This window comes from Phocoena phocoena, chromosome 11, assembly GCF_963924675.1.
Source record: "Phocoena phocoena chromosome 11, mPhoPho1.1, whole genome shotgun sequence".
Taxonomy (NCBI): Eukaryota; Metazoa; Chordata; class Mammalia; order Artiodactyla; family Phocoenidae; genus Phocoena; species Phocoena phocoena.
This window is the reverse complement of record NC_089229.1, coordinates 14,964,155-14,981,873: the sequence shown is the minus strand read 5'-3', so window position 1 is coordinate 14,981,873 and position 17,719 is coordinate 14,964,155. Positions and strand designations below refer to the sequence as shown.

Here is a 17,719-nt window from a genome sequence, read left to right as displayed (position 1 = left end):
CATCAGCTGCTGGAGAGGCTTCTATCAAGGGAGAAAGACCCGATGAAGTGCCTGCAGATGGAAATGTTGTTTTGCACATGGGATCGGCAGCAGATTCCTCCTGTGTCTTCACATTCAGATGGAAATACCTGCCCTGACCAGAGCAGGGATGGTGAGGTTTCACCACCTCTAAGCTCTGGGCAGGGATGTAGAGTGGATGGAGACAAAGGAAGTCAGAACTCAGAAGGATGGAATCTGCATAAAGAGTGTACGTTATAATGCCAATATTCTACACAGGATTATACCTTGTAAAATGCAGCCCCTGATAACATGAGTAGCATGCAGAACTAAACACCCATAGTGAAGGGAATCGAATTACTACCTTTAATTTCAACTTCTGCGGGTCTTTGGCGGGGAGAAAAAGCAACACTGGGTCTATTCATTGAAAGGCAGGCTCTTGGTCTCATGATGTGGTAATGTCCCCCGGAAAGGCCAGCTTCCAGATAAAAACACGTCTTCTCCTCTGGTTGTTTTCTGCCCTCCCCTCCCCTCCCCCACCCCCACCTGCCCCCTTTCCAGGTGTCCCGTGGACCCTGCACACCTGGCTGGAGTCTTTGCGGATCGCCTTCCAGCAGCACCGCCGGCCTCTCATTCAGTGCCTGTTGAAGGAGTTTAAGACCATTCAGGAGGAAGAGTACACGGAGGAGCTCGTCACCCAGGGCCTGCCCCTCATGTTCGAGATCTTGAAAGCCAGCAAGGTACGAGGGCTTAATGCCGTTGTGCTTGTGGGCAGAGAGAAAGGCTGGGGGCTCTGATCTCCGTGCTCCCTGAGCCTGACCCTGTCCCACGTGGTGGGGGGGGTGGGCTGCCTGCAGTCACAGCACTGGCACAAATGTACCCCAGCTGGTTACAGCTATTTGTAGAGCCTTTCATGGGGCAGCCGCTTTACTGAACACCTGTTATGTCCCAAGGCACTTGGGCACGTGGGACAAAGTAAAAGATACCTTCCAGCCTGGGGAATTTGCATGAAAGCTGGGGAGCTAAAGCCCACCCATGGGCCCCAAGGACATCTGAGGTGGTTTGTGAAACAATGTTAAATTGGGTGGCACAGGCTCTGAGGGGTGTGAGATGCTCAGGGAAGGGGTCACTGAGGCGCTGAGACCAGGGCAGGCCGGGATGGACATTAGGAATCCAGCAGGAAGAGAGAAATGGGTGTAGGTCTCTAGGTCGACAGGATGCAGACCCTGCCAAGGTCCCTGGAAAGCCAGGCCCTGAGAAGGCTTTTCAGGTCTGAGGATCGCATGAGCCTAGCGCTTGAGGCTCACGCCTTCCTCAAGGGCCTCTGAATCCCTGCTGGCACTATGTTCCCAGCAACAGGGAAATGCCGCAACCCCTTCACAACAGGCTTTGCAGGACCCGGGGGTCCTAAGATAGCTGGAGCCTGTGAAGTATCAGGGAAGTAGGCAGGCCTCTGAACCAAAAGGGCAGCGTGGGTTCCCCTGCCAGGCTTGGCCAACAAGCTGTCACGAGTGGAGAGGGGGAGCAGCCTTCTCCAGGTGGCAGGGATGGCCCCACAGCAAAGCAGCAGCAGCAACACACCCAGCTGCTCCCTGAGCCTTGGAGCACCTGGCCTGGGGTCCAGAGCGGGTCCCATTAGGTATTCTCATTAGCACCAGAGTCTCAGCCTCTGGGGGCCGGATTTGTGCTTGATGTCAGGCCCCACTGAGACCCAAAATGGGAGGAGGTGTGCCGGCCCTCGGGTAATGAGCCTCAGTGATTCCACAAAGAGCAAAACCTGCTGGAAGTATTTCAAAACCAAACTCTCCCTGCCCCTCACCCCACAACTTGAAAACTAAATAAATAAGGCCTGAAACTACCTAAGAAACCACCTTAGAGAAAAATCATTGCTAGGTCTGTTCCCAGGGTCTTGGTGTTCTAATTGGTTTTTGGTTTGGTTTTGTTTTTTTCTCTTCTACGGGCTGTAGTGGGAGTTCCAGAAATTACTAAGGCACCCTATGTATTGAGGGAAGCTAATCTATGGATTTTTTAAAGTAAACTTCACTTTGAAGAATAAGATACATCAGAAAAGTACCCAGATCGTAACTATAGATCCTAATGAATTTTCACAAGATAAACTTACCTGTGTGGTCAGCACCCAGACTGAGAAATGGAACATTGCTAGCACGCCAGCAGGCCCCTTATACCCCACTCAGCCACCACCCGGAAAGGGCAGCCAATAGCCTCTGAAAGTAGCAGCTGGAGGCCTGGAAGAAGCCAGGGGCCTTTGGCAGATGTGGACTAGAGCCTGCTCCCTGTCAGCTGTACTGATCTTGGAGGGTGGGGGGAGCCAGGGATGGGGCAGGAGCAGCGCGTGGTCAGGAGAGGGGGCAAGTCTGGGGGAAGAGGGTGCTTTCAAGAGTCAAGTTTGCCCTTATCGGGGGTGGGGGGGTGGTCAATGGTAACCCCTACTGGTGAGATGTGGTATTACACCACCATGTACAGTGACCACAGGGGACAAAGAGGTGATCAATTTCCCTTGGCTGCCGGGGCAAGTAAAGCAGTCCCCAAACATGGTGATGTTCCTGGGGTCAAAAGATGTCTGGAGAGAGACGGTGGCAGAGAAGTTCAGAGAGGTGAGAAAGTGCTGCAAAGCTCTGCCTTCAGAAAGTGTCCTATTGGAGGAAAGGAGTAGCCATGCATCACACAACTAGCTAGCATTGTCCCTTCTCCCTCCACTAACGGATTCCTGTTCAAATCATGTCTGCTGTTCTGTGGGCACAAATACCTGGTTCTATCAGAGTAGTGGGTAAGAATATAGAATTCCTATAAATAAATCCACTTTATGGTCAACTCACAGAGATACAGCCATCCTGTAAAGTGAGGCGATGCCTTCTCCGCATCCGTGACTCGTGCTCGGTCATACGTTACTTGAAATCTAGTTGCAGATGTGCTTTTTTGCCCCCAGTTATAAATTTTATCTTTAAAAGGGTTCAGTGTCTCTAGAGTTCCCCAGGAGTAGAACAATACAGTCATTTTTTTAAAATACATCTATTTAAAGAGAGCTCCTGGCCCGTTTCTCCCACACATAACTCCTCTGGGCATTTATTCATTCTGTAGTCATGAGTGCCTCCTAGGCTACAGGGGTGACAGGACCTTCTTTACCTTCTTTATGGAACTTACTGTGGCCAGGGGAGGGGCAGACACATAGTACGCAAGGAAATACGTCAGCAAAAGAGAGTGACAGCATGATAAATACTATGAAAAAAATGAACTTGGACAACGATGTAGTCTCTGGTAGCATGTGAACAACCACCTAAGTGAGGAAAAGCTTCCAGCCACGCAGAGGTCTGAAGGGAAAGCATTCCAAGTGGGGGAACTGCAGGAGCTCAGGCTCCAGGTGGGAACGTGCTTGATGTGCTGGGGCAGCAGGAAGAAGTGGGACACAGGAGAAAGTGTAGGAGATGAAATCAAATGGCACGGAGCCTTTCTCAGAACATGGTGGACATTTGGGGTCTCTCTCCATGTGAACTGAATAGAACAACGCTGGAGGCTAAAGCCTCCAGCGTTGTTCTATTCAGTTCACATGGAGAGAAAAAAAAAACAAAACACATAGCTCATGTCCAGGGTGAGACATGAGCTATGTGTTTTGGTTTTTTTTTTCCTTGTGGTTTATACACGTTTTTAGGGGTTTTCCCCACTGTTTTAAAATTGAGTTTTGTAAATTAAACTTTTTATTTTGAGACAATTGTAGAGTCACATGCAGTTGTAGGAAAACATACAGAGAGATACTTCATTTCCCCCATTGGCAATATCTTGCAAAGTGACAGTTAAATATCACAACCAAGATATTGACATGATACAGTAGACATGCAGAAAACTCCCATCACCATAAGGATCCCTCATGTTGCCCTTTTACAGCCACACCCATATCTCTTCTGCCCTCATTCCCTCCTTATGCCCCAGTAACCACTAATCCGGTCTCCATTTCTCTAATTTTGTCATTTCAAGAATGTGATTTAAATGGAATCATACAGTATGTAACTTTTTAGGATTGGATTTTCTCACTCAGCATAATTCTCTGAAGATTCTTCCAGGTCATTGCACGTGTTGATAGTTTGATTCTTTCTATTGCTGACTAGTACTCTGTGGTATGGACAGATCACAGTTTATTAACCACTCACCACTGAAGGACATCTGAGTTGTTTCCAGTTCTGAGCTATTACAAATAAAGCTGTGTAAACATTCCTGCACAGGTTTTTGATATGAATATAAGTCTTCATTTCCCTGGGATAAATGCTCAGGAGTGCAACTGCTGGATTGTATGGAAGTTGCATGTTTAGTTTTTAAAGAAACTGCTAAACTGGTTTTGAGAGTGGCTGCACCATTTTATATTCCCACCAGCAAAGTATGGGTAATGAAGTTTCTCTACATCCTCCCTGTTTGATGCTATCGCTATTTTTTATATTAGCCATTCTGGTAGATGTATAAGTGGTATCTCATTGTGGTTTTAATTTGCATTTCCCTAAATGGCTAATGATGTTGAACATATTTTCATGTGTTTATTTGCCATCTGTATATCCTCTTCAGTGAAATGTCTCTTTGTGTCTTTTGCCCGTGTTCTAATTAAATTGTTTGGTTTTTCACTGTTGAATTTTGAGAGTTCTTTGTAAATTCTAGAAAATAGTCTTTTGTCAGATACATGGTTTGCAAATACTTTCTCCCACTCTGCAGCTTGTCTTCTTATCCTCTTAACAGGGTCTTTCACAGAGCTTCCATTTCGAGGAAGTCCAATTTAAGTTTTTCCTTTTATGGAGCTTATGCTTTTGATGACAAGCATTAGAATGCTTTGCCTAGCCCTAAATCATGAAGATTTCCTCCTGCATTTTTTTCCTAGAATTTTTATAGTTTTCTGTTTTACGCTGAAGTCTGTGATTCATTTTCATTTTGAGTTAATTTTTGTATGAACTGCGGGACTCAGAGCAAAGTTGTTTTGTTTTTGTTTTTGTTTTGCCAGTGGATGTTCAATTGCTCCAGCACCATTTGTTGAAAAGACTATCTCTCTTTCATCAAATTACTGTTGCAACTTTGTCAAGTCAGTTGGACGTATTTGTGTGGGTCTGTTTCTGGGTTTTCCATTCTGTTCATTGATCTATGTGTCTGTCCCTCCACCATTACCACACAGTCTTAATTACTATAGCTATAAAATAAATCTTGAAATTGGGTAAATTTGTTCCTTCCATTTTATTCTTCTTTCACAAAATGAATTTAGCTATGTTAGTTCTTTGCCTTTCCATATAAATTTTGGAACAAATTTGCTATATGAACAACAACAGAAATCTTGCTGAGACTGATAGGAATTGTGTTAAACCTCTATATCAGTTTAGGGAGAATTGACATCTTTTCTATGTTAAGTCTTTCAATCCATGAACATGTTAGCCTCTTGGTGTCTTTAGATCTTCTTTGATTTCTTTCATCAATATTGTGAGTTTTCAGGGTACAAGTCCTGGACGTGTTTTTTTCTTTTTTTTTTTTTTTTTTTGCTGTACGTGGGCCTCTCACTGTTGTGGCCTCTGCCGTTGCGGAGCACAGGCTCCGGACCCGCAGGCCCAGCGGCCATGGCTCACGGGCCCAGCCGCTCCACGGCATGTGGGATCCTCCCGGACCGGGGCACGAACGCACGTCCCCTGCATTGGCAGACGGACTCTCAACCACTGCGCCACCAGGGAAGCCCCTGGACATGTTTTATTAGACTTACACATAACTATTTCTCTTTTTTTAACAATTGTAAATGGTGTTATATTTTTAATTTTTTGTCCATGTGTTCATTGCTAGCATATGGAAATGCAATTGATTTTTGTATGTTTATCTCGTATCCTGTGACCTTGCTGAACTCATTTATTAGTTCTAGGAGTTTTTTGCAGATGTATTGGGATTTTTCTACTTAGATAATCATGTAATCTGCAAGTAGAGATGGTTTCATTTCTTCCTTTTCAATCTGGTCTTGGAGATTTCTTTAAGGGAAGTTTTTTACATTATAAATTCAATTTCTTTAATAGTTACAGAGCTATTCAAATTATCTACTTAATATTGAGGTGGGGTACTTTGTGTTTTTCAGGGAATTGGTCCATTTCATCTACGTTGTCAAATGTATGTGTGTAGAGTTGCTCATCACATTCCCTTATTACCCTTCTGATGTCTACAGAGTCTGTAGTGATAGCCACTGTTTCATTCTTGATTTTGTTAATTTGTGTCTTCTCTCCCTACTACTCTTCTTTTTTAAGTTTCATTGATTGCTGCTCTTATCTTTATTATTTGCTTGCTTTGGGCTTATTTTGTTTTTCTTTTTTGTTCTTATTTTGTTTTTCTTTTTCCAGGTTCTTTAGGTAGAAGCTTAGAATATTAATTTGAGACTTTTCCTCTTATATATGCCTATCTTTCTCAGCACTACTCTGGCTGTGTACCACAAAATTTGATACCTTTTATTCTCATTTTCATTCAGTTCAGTGTGTTTTTTATTTCCCTTGGGACTTCCTTTTTGACTTATGAATTATTTAGAAATGTGTTGTTTAGTTTCCAAGTAGTCGGAGATTTTCCTGTTATCTTTCTGTTATTGATTTCTAGGTTGATTCCATTGTGGTCAGAGAACACAGTCTGTATTATTTCAATCCTTTTAAAATTTTGAGGTTGGTTTTATGGCCCAGGATATGGTCTATCTTGGTTTCATGGGCAATAGAAAGAATGTTTTCAGAAATTCCCTGGTGGTCCAGTGGTTAGGACTCAGTGCTTTCACTGCCGGGAACCTGGGTTCGATCCCTGGTCTGGGAACTAAAATCCCACAAGCCATGCAATGTGGCCAAAAAAAAGAAAAGACTGTTTTCTGCCACTGTTGAGTGGAGTGTTTCCATAACTGTCGATAAGACCCTGTTGGTTGATGGTATTGTTGAGTTCTTCCATAGCCTACAGATTTTCTGTCTAGTTATTCTATCCGTTGAGAAAGAACCCAACTGTAATTGTGGGTTTGTCTATTTCTTCTTTTGGTTCTGTCAGTTTTTGATTCACATATTTTGCAGATCTGTTGTTTGGTGCATACACATTTAGGACTGCAGTATCTTCTTGGTGAATTAACCCTTTTATCATTATATAATGCCCCTCTCTGCTTCTGCTAATTTTCTTTGCTCTGACATCCACTTTATCTAATATTTATAGAGCCACTCCTGCTTTCCTTTGATTAATGTTCATGTGATATATTTTGTCCATCCTTTACTGTCACCTTTGCCTGTTTTATTAGATTTGAAGTGACTTTCTTGTAAAAAGCACATAGTTGGGCTTTTCATCCACTCTGTCAATCTCTGTTTTTTAATTGGTACATTGAGACCATTTATGTTTTACTCAGTTATTGCTACTTTAGGGCTTAAGCCTGCCATCTTATTTTGGGTTTTCTGTTTGGTCTCTCTGTCTTTTTTCTCTTTTCTTTTTATGCCTTCTTGTGGAGTTACTTGAACACTATTTAAATTCCATTTTTATATGTCTGTAGTGTTTTTGATTGTATGCCTTTGTATAGTTTTTCTAGTGGTTGCTTGCAGTATTATAGTGTGTGTGTGTGTGTGTGTGTGTGTATAACATCATAGACTACTGGTGTCTTCATTTTACCAGTTCAAGTAAAGTACAGAAACATTACTTCCCTTTATGTCCCTTTACCTCCCCCATTTATGACATAATTGTCTTTAAATATTTCATCTACATATTTAGAACCACATCAGACACTTATAATTTTTGCATCAACCATCAAACATAATTAGGAAACTCAAGAGAAGAAAGAAAACCTATTATGTTTTTCCATATTTTTGTTCTTTCTTCCTGATGTCCCAAGATTCCTTCCTCTATCCTTTCTGTTTAGAGAACTTTCTTCAGCTATTCTTTTAGGGTAGGTCTCCTGGTGACAAATTCTTTGAGTTTTCCTTCATCTGATAATGTCTGATTTCCCTTTCATTCCTCAAGGGTATTTCCACTGATATTTTTCTTTAAATCAATTTGCCTTCCATTAAATGTAGTTAGAAAGGAAACATTGTATTACTACCATAAATTGAAAACCTTCCTCACTTGACATGAATAAAAGATACATATCAAAACACATGGATGACTATTTAAAAGCACTTGAGTTCATTGTGTGTTCAGTTTCATCTTGTACACAACTCCAGTGGGGCTACATGCTGACCTCGCAGAATCCTCTGGAGGTGGGGACCCTTCCCACCTCCACCTTTCCCAGGGGTGTGGCAGCGCAGAGCAGCTCACTGCTCACAGGTCAGTGCATCCCGCAAGGGAGGGGCCTCTGTAGGGAAGAGTCAGTCGCTGTTGACAGTGGACTGAGGCAGAGAACTCCCTGCCAGTGTCCCCAGATAGTAACAGTAATTCCTCATTTTCTTGATTCTGAGACACAGCTTTTTCCACCTTCCAGCATTTCTCAAGTTAAATGGATCTTAAAAATGGGTGTGTGCGTTTAATGTGGTGAGTTTCTTTTTCCTCTTCCTAAAAGCTGCCATTAATTTTATGACATTTTAGGGTCTAGAAAAATAGGCATTCGTCTGAATTATGGGAAATTGCTGTTTGGGAGGTTAAAAATGGTCAAATCTCAGCACTTTCCTTTGGTTCAGCGGTATATTGGGATGTGTTATCCTTTTTAGCTCTCATAGCAACCTCACCAAGCAGGTAGTTTTAATCCACTTTAGAAGAGAATACCAAAACCCAGAGAGGCTGAGTCACTTCCCTAAGGTCACAGAGCTAGTGGGTGAGGAACCAGGACTGGGACCCAGTCCCATCTGGCCCCCTTGTCCAGGTTTTTACCACTGTATAGAACCCCCGCCTAAGCCACCTGAAAAGGACCTTTGGGATCAATCCTAGCACTCCTTTGTGAAGAAGAGAAAGTGTTTCAGTATCTTTTTAGGAGAGGAGTGAGGGGTTAGAGGAGGAGAGGAAGGATGTCAGCCCCAAAATCCACAGGAATCCATCTCAGGGGAGTCTCTGATAACCCTGGTGTTAGGAACTTGGCTTCAGTCCTGTCTAGTTCTGTGTAACCGCACAGTTCCGAGTCCCGAGGACCCAAGTTCACCCCACGAGCACACATACCCAGCATTTTCCGTGAGAAACCTGAATTCCAGGGCCCCAGCGGCACGCCAATAACAACTGCTAACCGGCTGCCACGTACATGAGCCTGGCCAGACCTACCTCTCCCAGCCCAGGCCTCCCAGGTCAGGGCCTACATGCTGAGCACTCCTGGATCTGGAAATGCTTCAGCACCAGAATCAAATTCAGAAGAAAGCCGAATCAGGAGCATTTGTATCTTGGTCATGGAGAGCACAAGAACAGGACCCAAAGGGCTTCCTGCTGTGATTTTCGGGATAATTACCTGCTGCCAGAATTTTGGAGTATTAATAAAGGTGTGTTTAGGGTGAAAAACTTATTTTCCATCCTGTGAGTTACAAAACTTGTTTTCTAATGGATAGTAAAGAAATGATTGGAGCAAGAAAGGATTTAATTACAAATTAAACTTCCACCAATGAACCTGCTAGAAATAGTGGACAAACAGAGCAAGCGAATCCAGGGCCTGAGGGGGCAAAGTGAACGTGTGATGTCGGGGGAATTTCTCTGAGAATCTGCAGTAAGTCTGTGGGCTCCTCTCGCCTGGGGGGAGGAACCCATTGTTACAGCACAGCTTGGATGAGTGCACAGCCCCCAGCAGTGTGAGCTGTTCTTTCCTTTGCACAGAACGAAGTGATCAGCCAGCAGCTGTGTGTCATCTTCACTCACTGCTACGGGCCCTACCCCATCCCCAAGCTCACAGAGATCAAACGGAAACAGACCTCGCGCCTGGGTAAGTGCTTCCCGGGTCCTGCCCTGCGCTGTTGCTTTGTGATTTGAGGGCAGGGAGCAAGCAAATGCCATAAAAGAAGGTGGGAGTGTTGGAGGGCAAACGAGGTGGAGACTGGAGTGAGGTAGGTGGAGATCGGATGTTACCTTTGTTATGCGATTAAACTGTTTGGAGAACATACCTTGGGGGTGTGGACAAGGGAACTCGCCCAAATCTCATCCCTCCATTGAGTGCCTTTCTACTGCAAGTCACCCACAGTGACGGGCTGCCCAAGACCTTCTGAGCCCACGCACTTCCAGCAGCCAGGTAAAGTCCCAGAGAAGGCTGAGCTGTGCATGCATGGCTGCTCTCCCCCAGCCTCCCCTCTAAGAAGTCCCTCCTCCCTGAGATGGAACAAGCTGGGGACAGTGACAATACTTTTCACCCTTCTTTGACCCTGGCATTGAGCTGGCCACAGCAAAGCCCCTCACCTACTCTCTGTCAAGCAATCCCTGGGCCACCACAGGAGGCACAGTGTCCTCCTGGTCAAAGCTGAAGAAAGAGAGGCTCTCAGAGGCTGCAGCATCAGTTCAGGTGGAACTGGAGCTTGAACCCAGGTCCCCCCAAAGCCACAATTCCATCGTTCTCCAGTCCGGCTTCTGGGGTTTTCCAGAATAAACCTTTCCATCAGGCACTGATTTCATTCGGAAGATCCTGAGTCTGCTTGCAACCTGGTTGATCAGCCTGGCAAGAAGGCAAACACCCAGCTGCCTTGAATCCTGAAGCATGAACCTTCTGTTGTGAGGGCCTCTCACTGCCTGGGGGTTATAAAATATTAAAGATAAAGGACTCCCTTCGCCATGAAGGTTGGGGACTTTCCTACTTCCTGTTTCCTCTTCCTGGAAAGACCAGGGAACTTTGGAGAAATGGAAGCATCTGAAAAATTCTACCCTTTAGCAAAACCCCTACTTTTGAAACAGGTGAGCTAGTTTAAATTAATGAAAAGGCTAAATTCATGAAACTGTTTTAAAGTATTTTTGTTCCTGTCATGAATAACCTGTTAATTTAAATGATACAACTTTTATGCTAAAATGAAAAACTTAGCAGTTGAATCCAAATTGTCTGGTTTTCTTTATGCCCATTCATGTAGGCAAACCAGAATGTACTAGAACTGCTAGTAGTTCGTACCTTGTAGAAAGCAGGTGTTAATTAAAATATTATCAGGGCAACAAATTATAAAGATCAATCAAATTAACAGACTTTAGAGATTGAAGGTTACATTGCCAGGACATAGCAATAATCTCTGACAGCTGGTGCCTTACAAGACACCCTTGTTAGAGCAAACATTTGCAAGGGCTGTTTCACTGATGCAGCATAAAATCTGCTTTCCTGTAGCTATAGGAGAGGAGGGAACATTTTTTTTCCTCCTGAACTTGCTGAGATTTCTTTCACCAGCGATTAAAAGGGCCTGGTTTTCAGCCCAAGCATTGGAATCCCAAGGGTTATTAGCACCAAGAGAATAAAGGCAGGCCTGAGAGGCTCAAAGCTCACAAGATGAAAGAAAAAGGACATAATTACTAATAAGTGGAATATGGAACAAATAGTGTTTTGCATCTTCAATACAGCATTTCAGGCTCAGATAACTAAAGGTGGCCAAATAGTAGCTCCTTAGGAATCTACTTGAAAGGAAAGATAAGAGTAGTGACAAAGGTTCCAAACTGGCATCTCTGTAGAGCCAGGCAGGTCATAAAAATGGTTGAAATGAGTTTGGTGTAAGACAATAGGGAGTGGTGGAGACTATGGCAAACTGGAGAGCACATGCCTTATTTTTTTATAGTATGTTGTCCTCTTGCCCTCCCAGTGAATTCTGGTGGAGACTATGGCAAACTGGAGAGCACATGCCTTATTTTTTTATAGTATGTTGTCCTCTTGCCCTCCCAGTGAATTCTGGGAGAGAATGGTAAAAAGAGCTAAAGGTAGGAGATATTAGCAATTTGGGAAGCAGGAGTGGGGGCTAGTTGGAAGTGGACAGTGAGAGTGAGAGAAACCCAGCAGAGGGAGGCAGGTGGCTGAGAAGAGGGAGGAAGTCACTCCAACCTGTTAACAGTCTTTAAAGCAAGTGGAGAAGTGTTAGTCAACGCTGGGGCCTTCCCCTATAGCCTCTCTTCCCTTTACCTGGAGAGTTTTAGAAGTTTGGGTTTTGTTGTTTTTTTGTATTTTTGTGGTATGCGGGCCTCTCACTTCTGTGGCCTCTCCTGTTGCGGAGCAACAGGCTCTGGGTGCGCAGGCTCAGCGGCCATGGCTCACTGGCCCAGCCGCTCCGCGGCATGTGGGATCTTCCCGGACCGGGGCACGAACCCGTGTCCCCTGCATCAGCAGGCGGACTCGCAACCGCTGTGTCACCAGGGGAGCCCTTGTTGTATTTTTTTTTTTAATAAAAAAAATTTTTTAAGATAGAGGGATTACAGGTGATTTTGACTTTTTAATGCTTTTTTTGATATGTTTTAAATTAAAACTTTTTTATTGGGAAGAGGTGAGGTGGCTGTAGGTACGGACAGAGAAATATGAGTGGAGGACATCCAGGACCACCCCCTGGGGCGAATCAGCCAGGAAGGCAAATTCTGGGTCCAAGTTACAGCAGGGCCTGGGCAAAATGGGGCCAGGCCAGGGGTCTGACTTAGAAGCCAGGTGGGGTGGAGCCGTGTAGGGGTGCACGGGAGTGTTGGTGGATTTTCCCAGTGAGACAGAAGTGCTGAGCTGAGGACAGACTGGCACCTTCTGTAGCCCCAGGAAAAATGGCCAACGTGACAGGCAAATCAGAGGATCCCGGTGCTTAGCAATGCAGGCCCTGGAGTCAGAATGTCTAGGTTCACATCCTGGCCTCTCCACCTGCCATTTGCTTGGCCAAGTCACTGTGACTCCTGGCGTCTGTGTCCCCAGCTGCACACCTGACAGCCGTCCCTTTCTCCCAGGACTGAATGAGTTTACACGTGTAAGTGCAAGCTCAGTAAGTACTAGAGTACTCGTTGTACAAGTAGTTATACAACTTCTTTATTCTTGGAGTTGTGGGCAGGGGCCTGGCTCGTTTGCCTCTGACCCTGAGAAAAGGGCTTGGATTTCGGATCTCCTGGAACGCAGCAGCAAGGGGACAGCCCTTCAGAAGCACTTCTCTCCGGCGGGAGGGCGCTGAGCTTCTGGAGGAGCGAGGTGGGGGGGTGACTTCCTTGGAGGTCAGCGGGGTGGATGGTCACCTTCCACACCTGACAGTCATCTGAACTCGGGCTGGGGGCGAGGCTTCTAAGGGGAAATGCTACTTTTAGTCGCGAGTAAGCTATGAAGGTTTCCTACGAGAAACTGAATTTCAGTGATTTGAGTGTTCCTTTAACTGATTCTGTCTCCTGTTTGGTCACTTTCTCTCCAATGAGTATTTTATCGCCATAGCCTCCCTGTCAGCTCTTACGGGCACTTTTCCAAAAGGGGAATCCAAACCTCACTCTTCTCTCTTCTAAAGCTACCCTCTCTCCCTTTCCTGTTCCAGATCCTCATTTCCTTAACAATAAAGAAATGTCAGATGTTACCTTTCTGGTAGAAGGAAGACCATTTTATGCCCACAAAGTGCTGTTATTTACAGCCTCTCCAAGGTATGTGTCATCAATTTTGAAAGCACTGAATTACGAGGGTGGCTGTCACTGTTCTCTGAAATTCAATTTGGGTGGTATCGTCACTGAACCGGCAGGTTTTCTTCTCAAAATCAAGGATCCAAGAGTACAGGGCATTTGTACACGGTGTTCAGGCAGCATGATTCACAAAGACAGAAGGGGGAAGCCACCCAGGAGTCCATCAGTGGAGGAATGAATTAAAAAATACATAGTGTATACATGTTGTTCAGCCTTAAAAAGGAAGGCAGTTTAGACACACGCTACAATATGAATGAACTTGGGAACATTATATGAAGTGAAATACGCCCGTCACAAAAAGACAAATACTGTATGTTTCCACTTATATGAACCTAGAGTAATCAGCTTCATAGAGACAGCAAGTAGAAGGGTGGGGATGGTGGAGCTGGAGAGGGGAATGGGGAGTTGTTTAACGGGGACAGGGTAAGTCCTGGAGACTGATTGCACAGCGATGTGAGCACACTTCACGTGAACATTACACTTAAGAATGCTTAATACAGTAAATTTTATGTTACGTGTTTAACCACAATTTGGAAAAAGAGTACAGGGCTGGCACTAGCATAATCATCAGCCTGATTATGTGGCTTAGACAGGGCACCATTCCTCTAGGCAGATGGGGCACATATCGGCCAAAGAGCTTCGTGAGCAGAGCGTGGATTGGATTGTAGCTCCCTCAGCCAGGTGTCCTCATGCAGCCTGAAAGCTCATACACAGAAGCCTTGAAAGGCCTGCTCTCCAAATATTAGGGAACTTTGACATAAGCCACCCAAAACACAGAGGTCCTGAACCTTACTTTTCCCTGACTCTGGAGTGACAGTAGTATAACACCGTCCCTGCTAGCTCTGCTACAGCCCTTGCTTCTCCTTTTGATTTGAGTAGAGATAGAGCTGACCATTTAGAACTGCATTATCCCGGGACCTGAACAGGGATCGGTGAAGGTGGGCAGAGAAGAAAGTGATGCTGAATGAGGAGAAGGCAGGCTGCCAGGGGGTGAGCAGAGGGTAAGGACACTGGGATCCAGAAACCCACTTCCAGGTCACTAATGAAGCTGTGTGGCCAACACTCCCTGGGTTCCTAAAAGCCTCCTGGCATCTCCATTGTCCCCCCCAAAACCTAATACCCCAAATGTCTGCTTTGCCACTGCAAGAAAAATACACTGTCCCTTGCAAGATTCTCGGTTGTGACACCATAGAAGAACTAGATCAGTATTGGACCAATGTTAATTTCTTAGTTTCAACAAAGGTACCATGGCTGTGTAGGATGTAACATCGGGGGAAGCTGGGTGAAGGGCATCCTGGAAGTCTCTGTATGATGTTTGCAACTCTTCTGTAAATCTAAAATTATTTCAAATTTAAAGTTTAATTTATAAAAAGAGACACAGCTTAGCTTATTTCTAAAGGTATTGAGTATCCATGTGTTCCACTGACTGAGTCTCTACCCACAAGGAGCTTAGTTTAGTCAGTGGCAGGAAAATGCACCTCAAACCCCAGACAGAAGATCACCCACATAGGGAGATGGTTAGGTAATCCACAGGTGTTGATTAAATACCTACAGTACGTCAGGTCCAGCCTGGCCTAGGCCCTGAGGAGGCAGCAGAGGCAGAAATGGCAGAAGCCCCTGCCCTCTTGGAGCAAAGGTTGTGTGGGAGGGGGAGGAAGAGGGAGGTGGAGAGCTCCGTGGGCGCCTGAGGAGCTTGAGGCCTGAATCAGGAAGGACTCCAGGAAGAAGGCAGCCTTTGTGATGGGCCCTACAAGGTGGACGGGGTTTTAAAAGGCATTTGTTCTTTTCCAATCACCTGTTTGAGAAATGATTTAACAGTTCCAAACACTGTTTTTTAACTTTAGAGTTTTAGTTTTAACTTCAGATTGAATTATGGTATCATGTCAGAAGGGGGAGCATTATGTTAAACAATCTATGGATATGTCATTGTATTTCAGAGTGGGAGGGGATACAAGACATTACGTATTCTGTCATCAGAGAGCTGAGTCTCTTGCAAGCTGTTGATGTCTTTTTGAGTCTTCCTATCTCCCTTTTTATGTTCCTCCTCAGGTTCAAAGCCCTCCTCTCTAACAAACCAACAAATGACAACACCTGCATAGAGATCGGATACGTGAAGTACCCCATCTTTCAGGTGAGCCCCTGCTGTGGCCTGGAACCCTGCTGGTAGGTGCGGGGCACCGGTGGGTCCCTCCAACCCTCCACCTGTGGATCAGCCACTGTACTGAGTCATCAGCTCCTGCACTCTTGGCCCCCATCCACACACTGCCCCTCCCACGTACCATCCATTCATGCCCACAGCATTAACTGAGCACCTACTATGTGCCCGACACTGTGTTGGGACCTGGAGACACAAGGATAAAGGACATTCTTCTCCTGGGGACTCACGGTCCAGAGGGGGTAACTCTGAGTTACAGTATAAAATGGGCTGTGCATGAGAGAGGGGTGAACCAACAAGCTATGGTGACTCAGACCCGGGAGACTGGGGGAGGCCCCGGATGAGGTGTCGCTGAACTATTGCAGGCTGAGGAGAAGCTGGCAAACCATGGGGAGGCTTAGGGCTTAAGAAAGGGAGTTGGAACATTCCAGGCAGAGAACAGCAGGTATGAAGTCCCCAGAGGCGGCTGAGCCCAGTGTGATCAGGAACCAGTGGACTTCAGGGAATCCAGTGTCATTTTAACATGGGTCTGAACCTAATGTAAGTAGGAAAGGAAGGTTTGTCAGAGGCCAGATGACATTGCCATATCTCCCTCCATTTGAAATCAATACTGTTTGGTTTATGGGGCACCTCTAAGGGGGCACAGCAGCTGTCTTCCCTTTTCCTCCATTCTTCATGCCTGATTCTTTTTTTTTTTTTTTTTTTTCTTTTTGGTGGTGGTGTCTTTGTCTGGTTTTGGTATCAGGCTAATGGTGGCTTCATAGAATGTCTTCGGGAGTGTTCCTTCCTCTTCAATCTTTTTCCTCTTCAATCTTTTGGAAGAGTTTGAGAAGACTTGGTATAAGTTCTTCTCTGTACATTTGGTAGAATTTGCCTGTGAAGCCATCTGGCCCTGGATTTCATGCCTGATTCGTAAATCCAGCCTTGCAATGACATTCTCGCCACTAGGAGAAATTCACACCCCCATCTGGCCTTGCAGCCCTGTCTCTGAAGCTCTGAGTCTCATTGGGGGCATGGAGGCTGGTGGGCTGCTTACGTCCAGCAGGGGGCCTACCGGGGAGACTGTGGCCCCCTCTGTGCTGTCTTCCCACAGCCGGGGTTAGTCGGCCAATGTGGGTGATCTGGGGATGGGGTTTATAGGATTCTGAACAGGATCTGTTTCCTCTGGTTCAGTTCTGGAAGGACAGCCCTGGGGAAATGTGGGTAAGACTCAGGCTGGCCCTCGGGAGGCTCACATTCCAAGAGGGTTGAGGAGACCACTCAGACATAAGCAGGAGGCAAGCATGGCCGTAACCAGGGTCGTAGGGCGGGGGTCCTGATCTAGGCTTTGAAGGACAGAGCTGCGTTTCAGGATCTAAATGCTACCTTCCCCAGTTTAAACAGCTGCATTCCCCTGTTTGAAACCATTGTCCCTCGTGTGACCTTGAACAAATTACCCAGACTATCTGAGCCTCAGCTTCCTCATCTGGTGAATAGGAGAGAGAGGGTATTCCAGAGGGAGAAACAGCATAAACAAAGGCACAAAAGTGGGAAATCGCAGTGTGTATTTGAGGGAAAGTGATAATAGTCCATTCAGCTGTGTCTTAAGGTATACTGGAGATGGAAAAGATGCATTGGAACCACATACTATAAGCCAAGTGTGGCTGGCCAGATGATGGTTCTTCCCTCCACTGGTGATTGACCCTGGTCCCCCAGATCCTGTGATTCAGAGGGCTGCCAGGAAGCCACCATGACCTCACACTAAAGCCCTAAAGCCCACTGAGGTGTCAGTATTTCCACCATTAGAGATGCATTCCTTTGGTTATGTTGAAACTTCAAAATAAAGAATCCTTATGGAATAACCATGCACAAGACACTGTCTTCTCTGAGCCTCATTTTCCCCATTTTTAACTCCAACTATGAATGAGGCACTGACCTTTGCTTGCATGTGGTTATCTGGATTAATCTTGCCACTTTTAGAGGTGGGGAACTGAGACCCAGGGAAATTAGTGCTGGTCAGTGACAGAGCCATTATTTGCACCCAGTCTGGTCCAAAGAGGAACAATAATAAGAGCAGCTCCCATT

General features: G+C 45.5%; 1 protein-coding gene across 3 annotated transcripts in view; it reads left to right on the top strand.

Annotated features, from left to right (window-relative positions):
- ABTB3 (ankyrin repeat and BTB domain containing 3) overlaps window positions 1-17,719 on the top strand; it is a 300,383-nt gene that overhangs the window by 267,498 nt on the left and 15,166 nt on the right. For all 3 annotated transcript variants that reach the window (XM_065886728.1, XM_065886729.1, XM_065886730.1), the window contains 4 exons: window positions 559-737; window positions 9,742-9,847; window positions 13,362-13,464; window positions 15,550-15,631. In XM_065886728.1, the coding sequence (XP_065742800.1) occupies window positions 559-737; window positions 9,742-9,847; window positions 13,362-13,464; window positions 15,550-15,631 (470 nt within the window). The remainder of the gene's footprint in view (window positions 1-558; window positions 738-9,741; window positions 9,848-13,361; window positions 13,465-15,549; window positions 15,632-17,719) is intronic.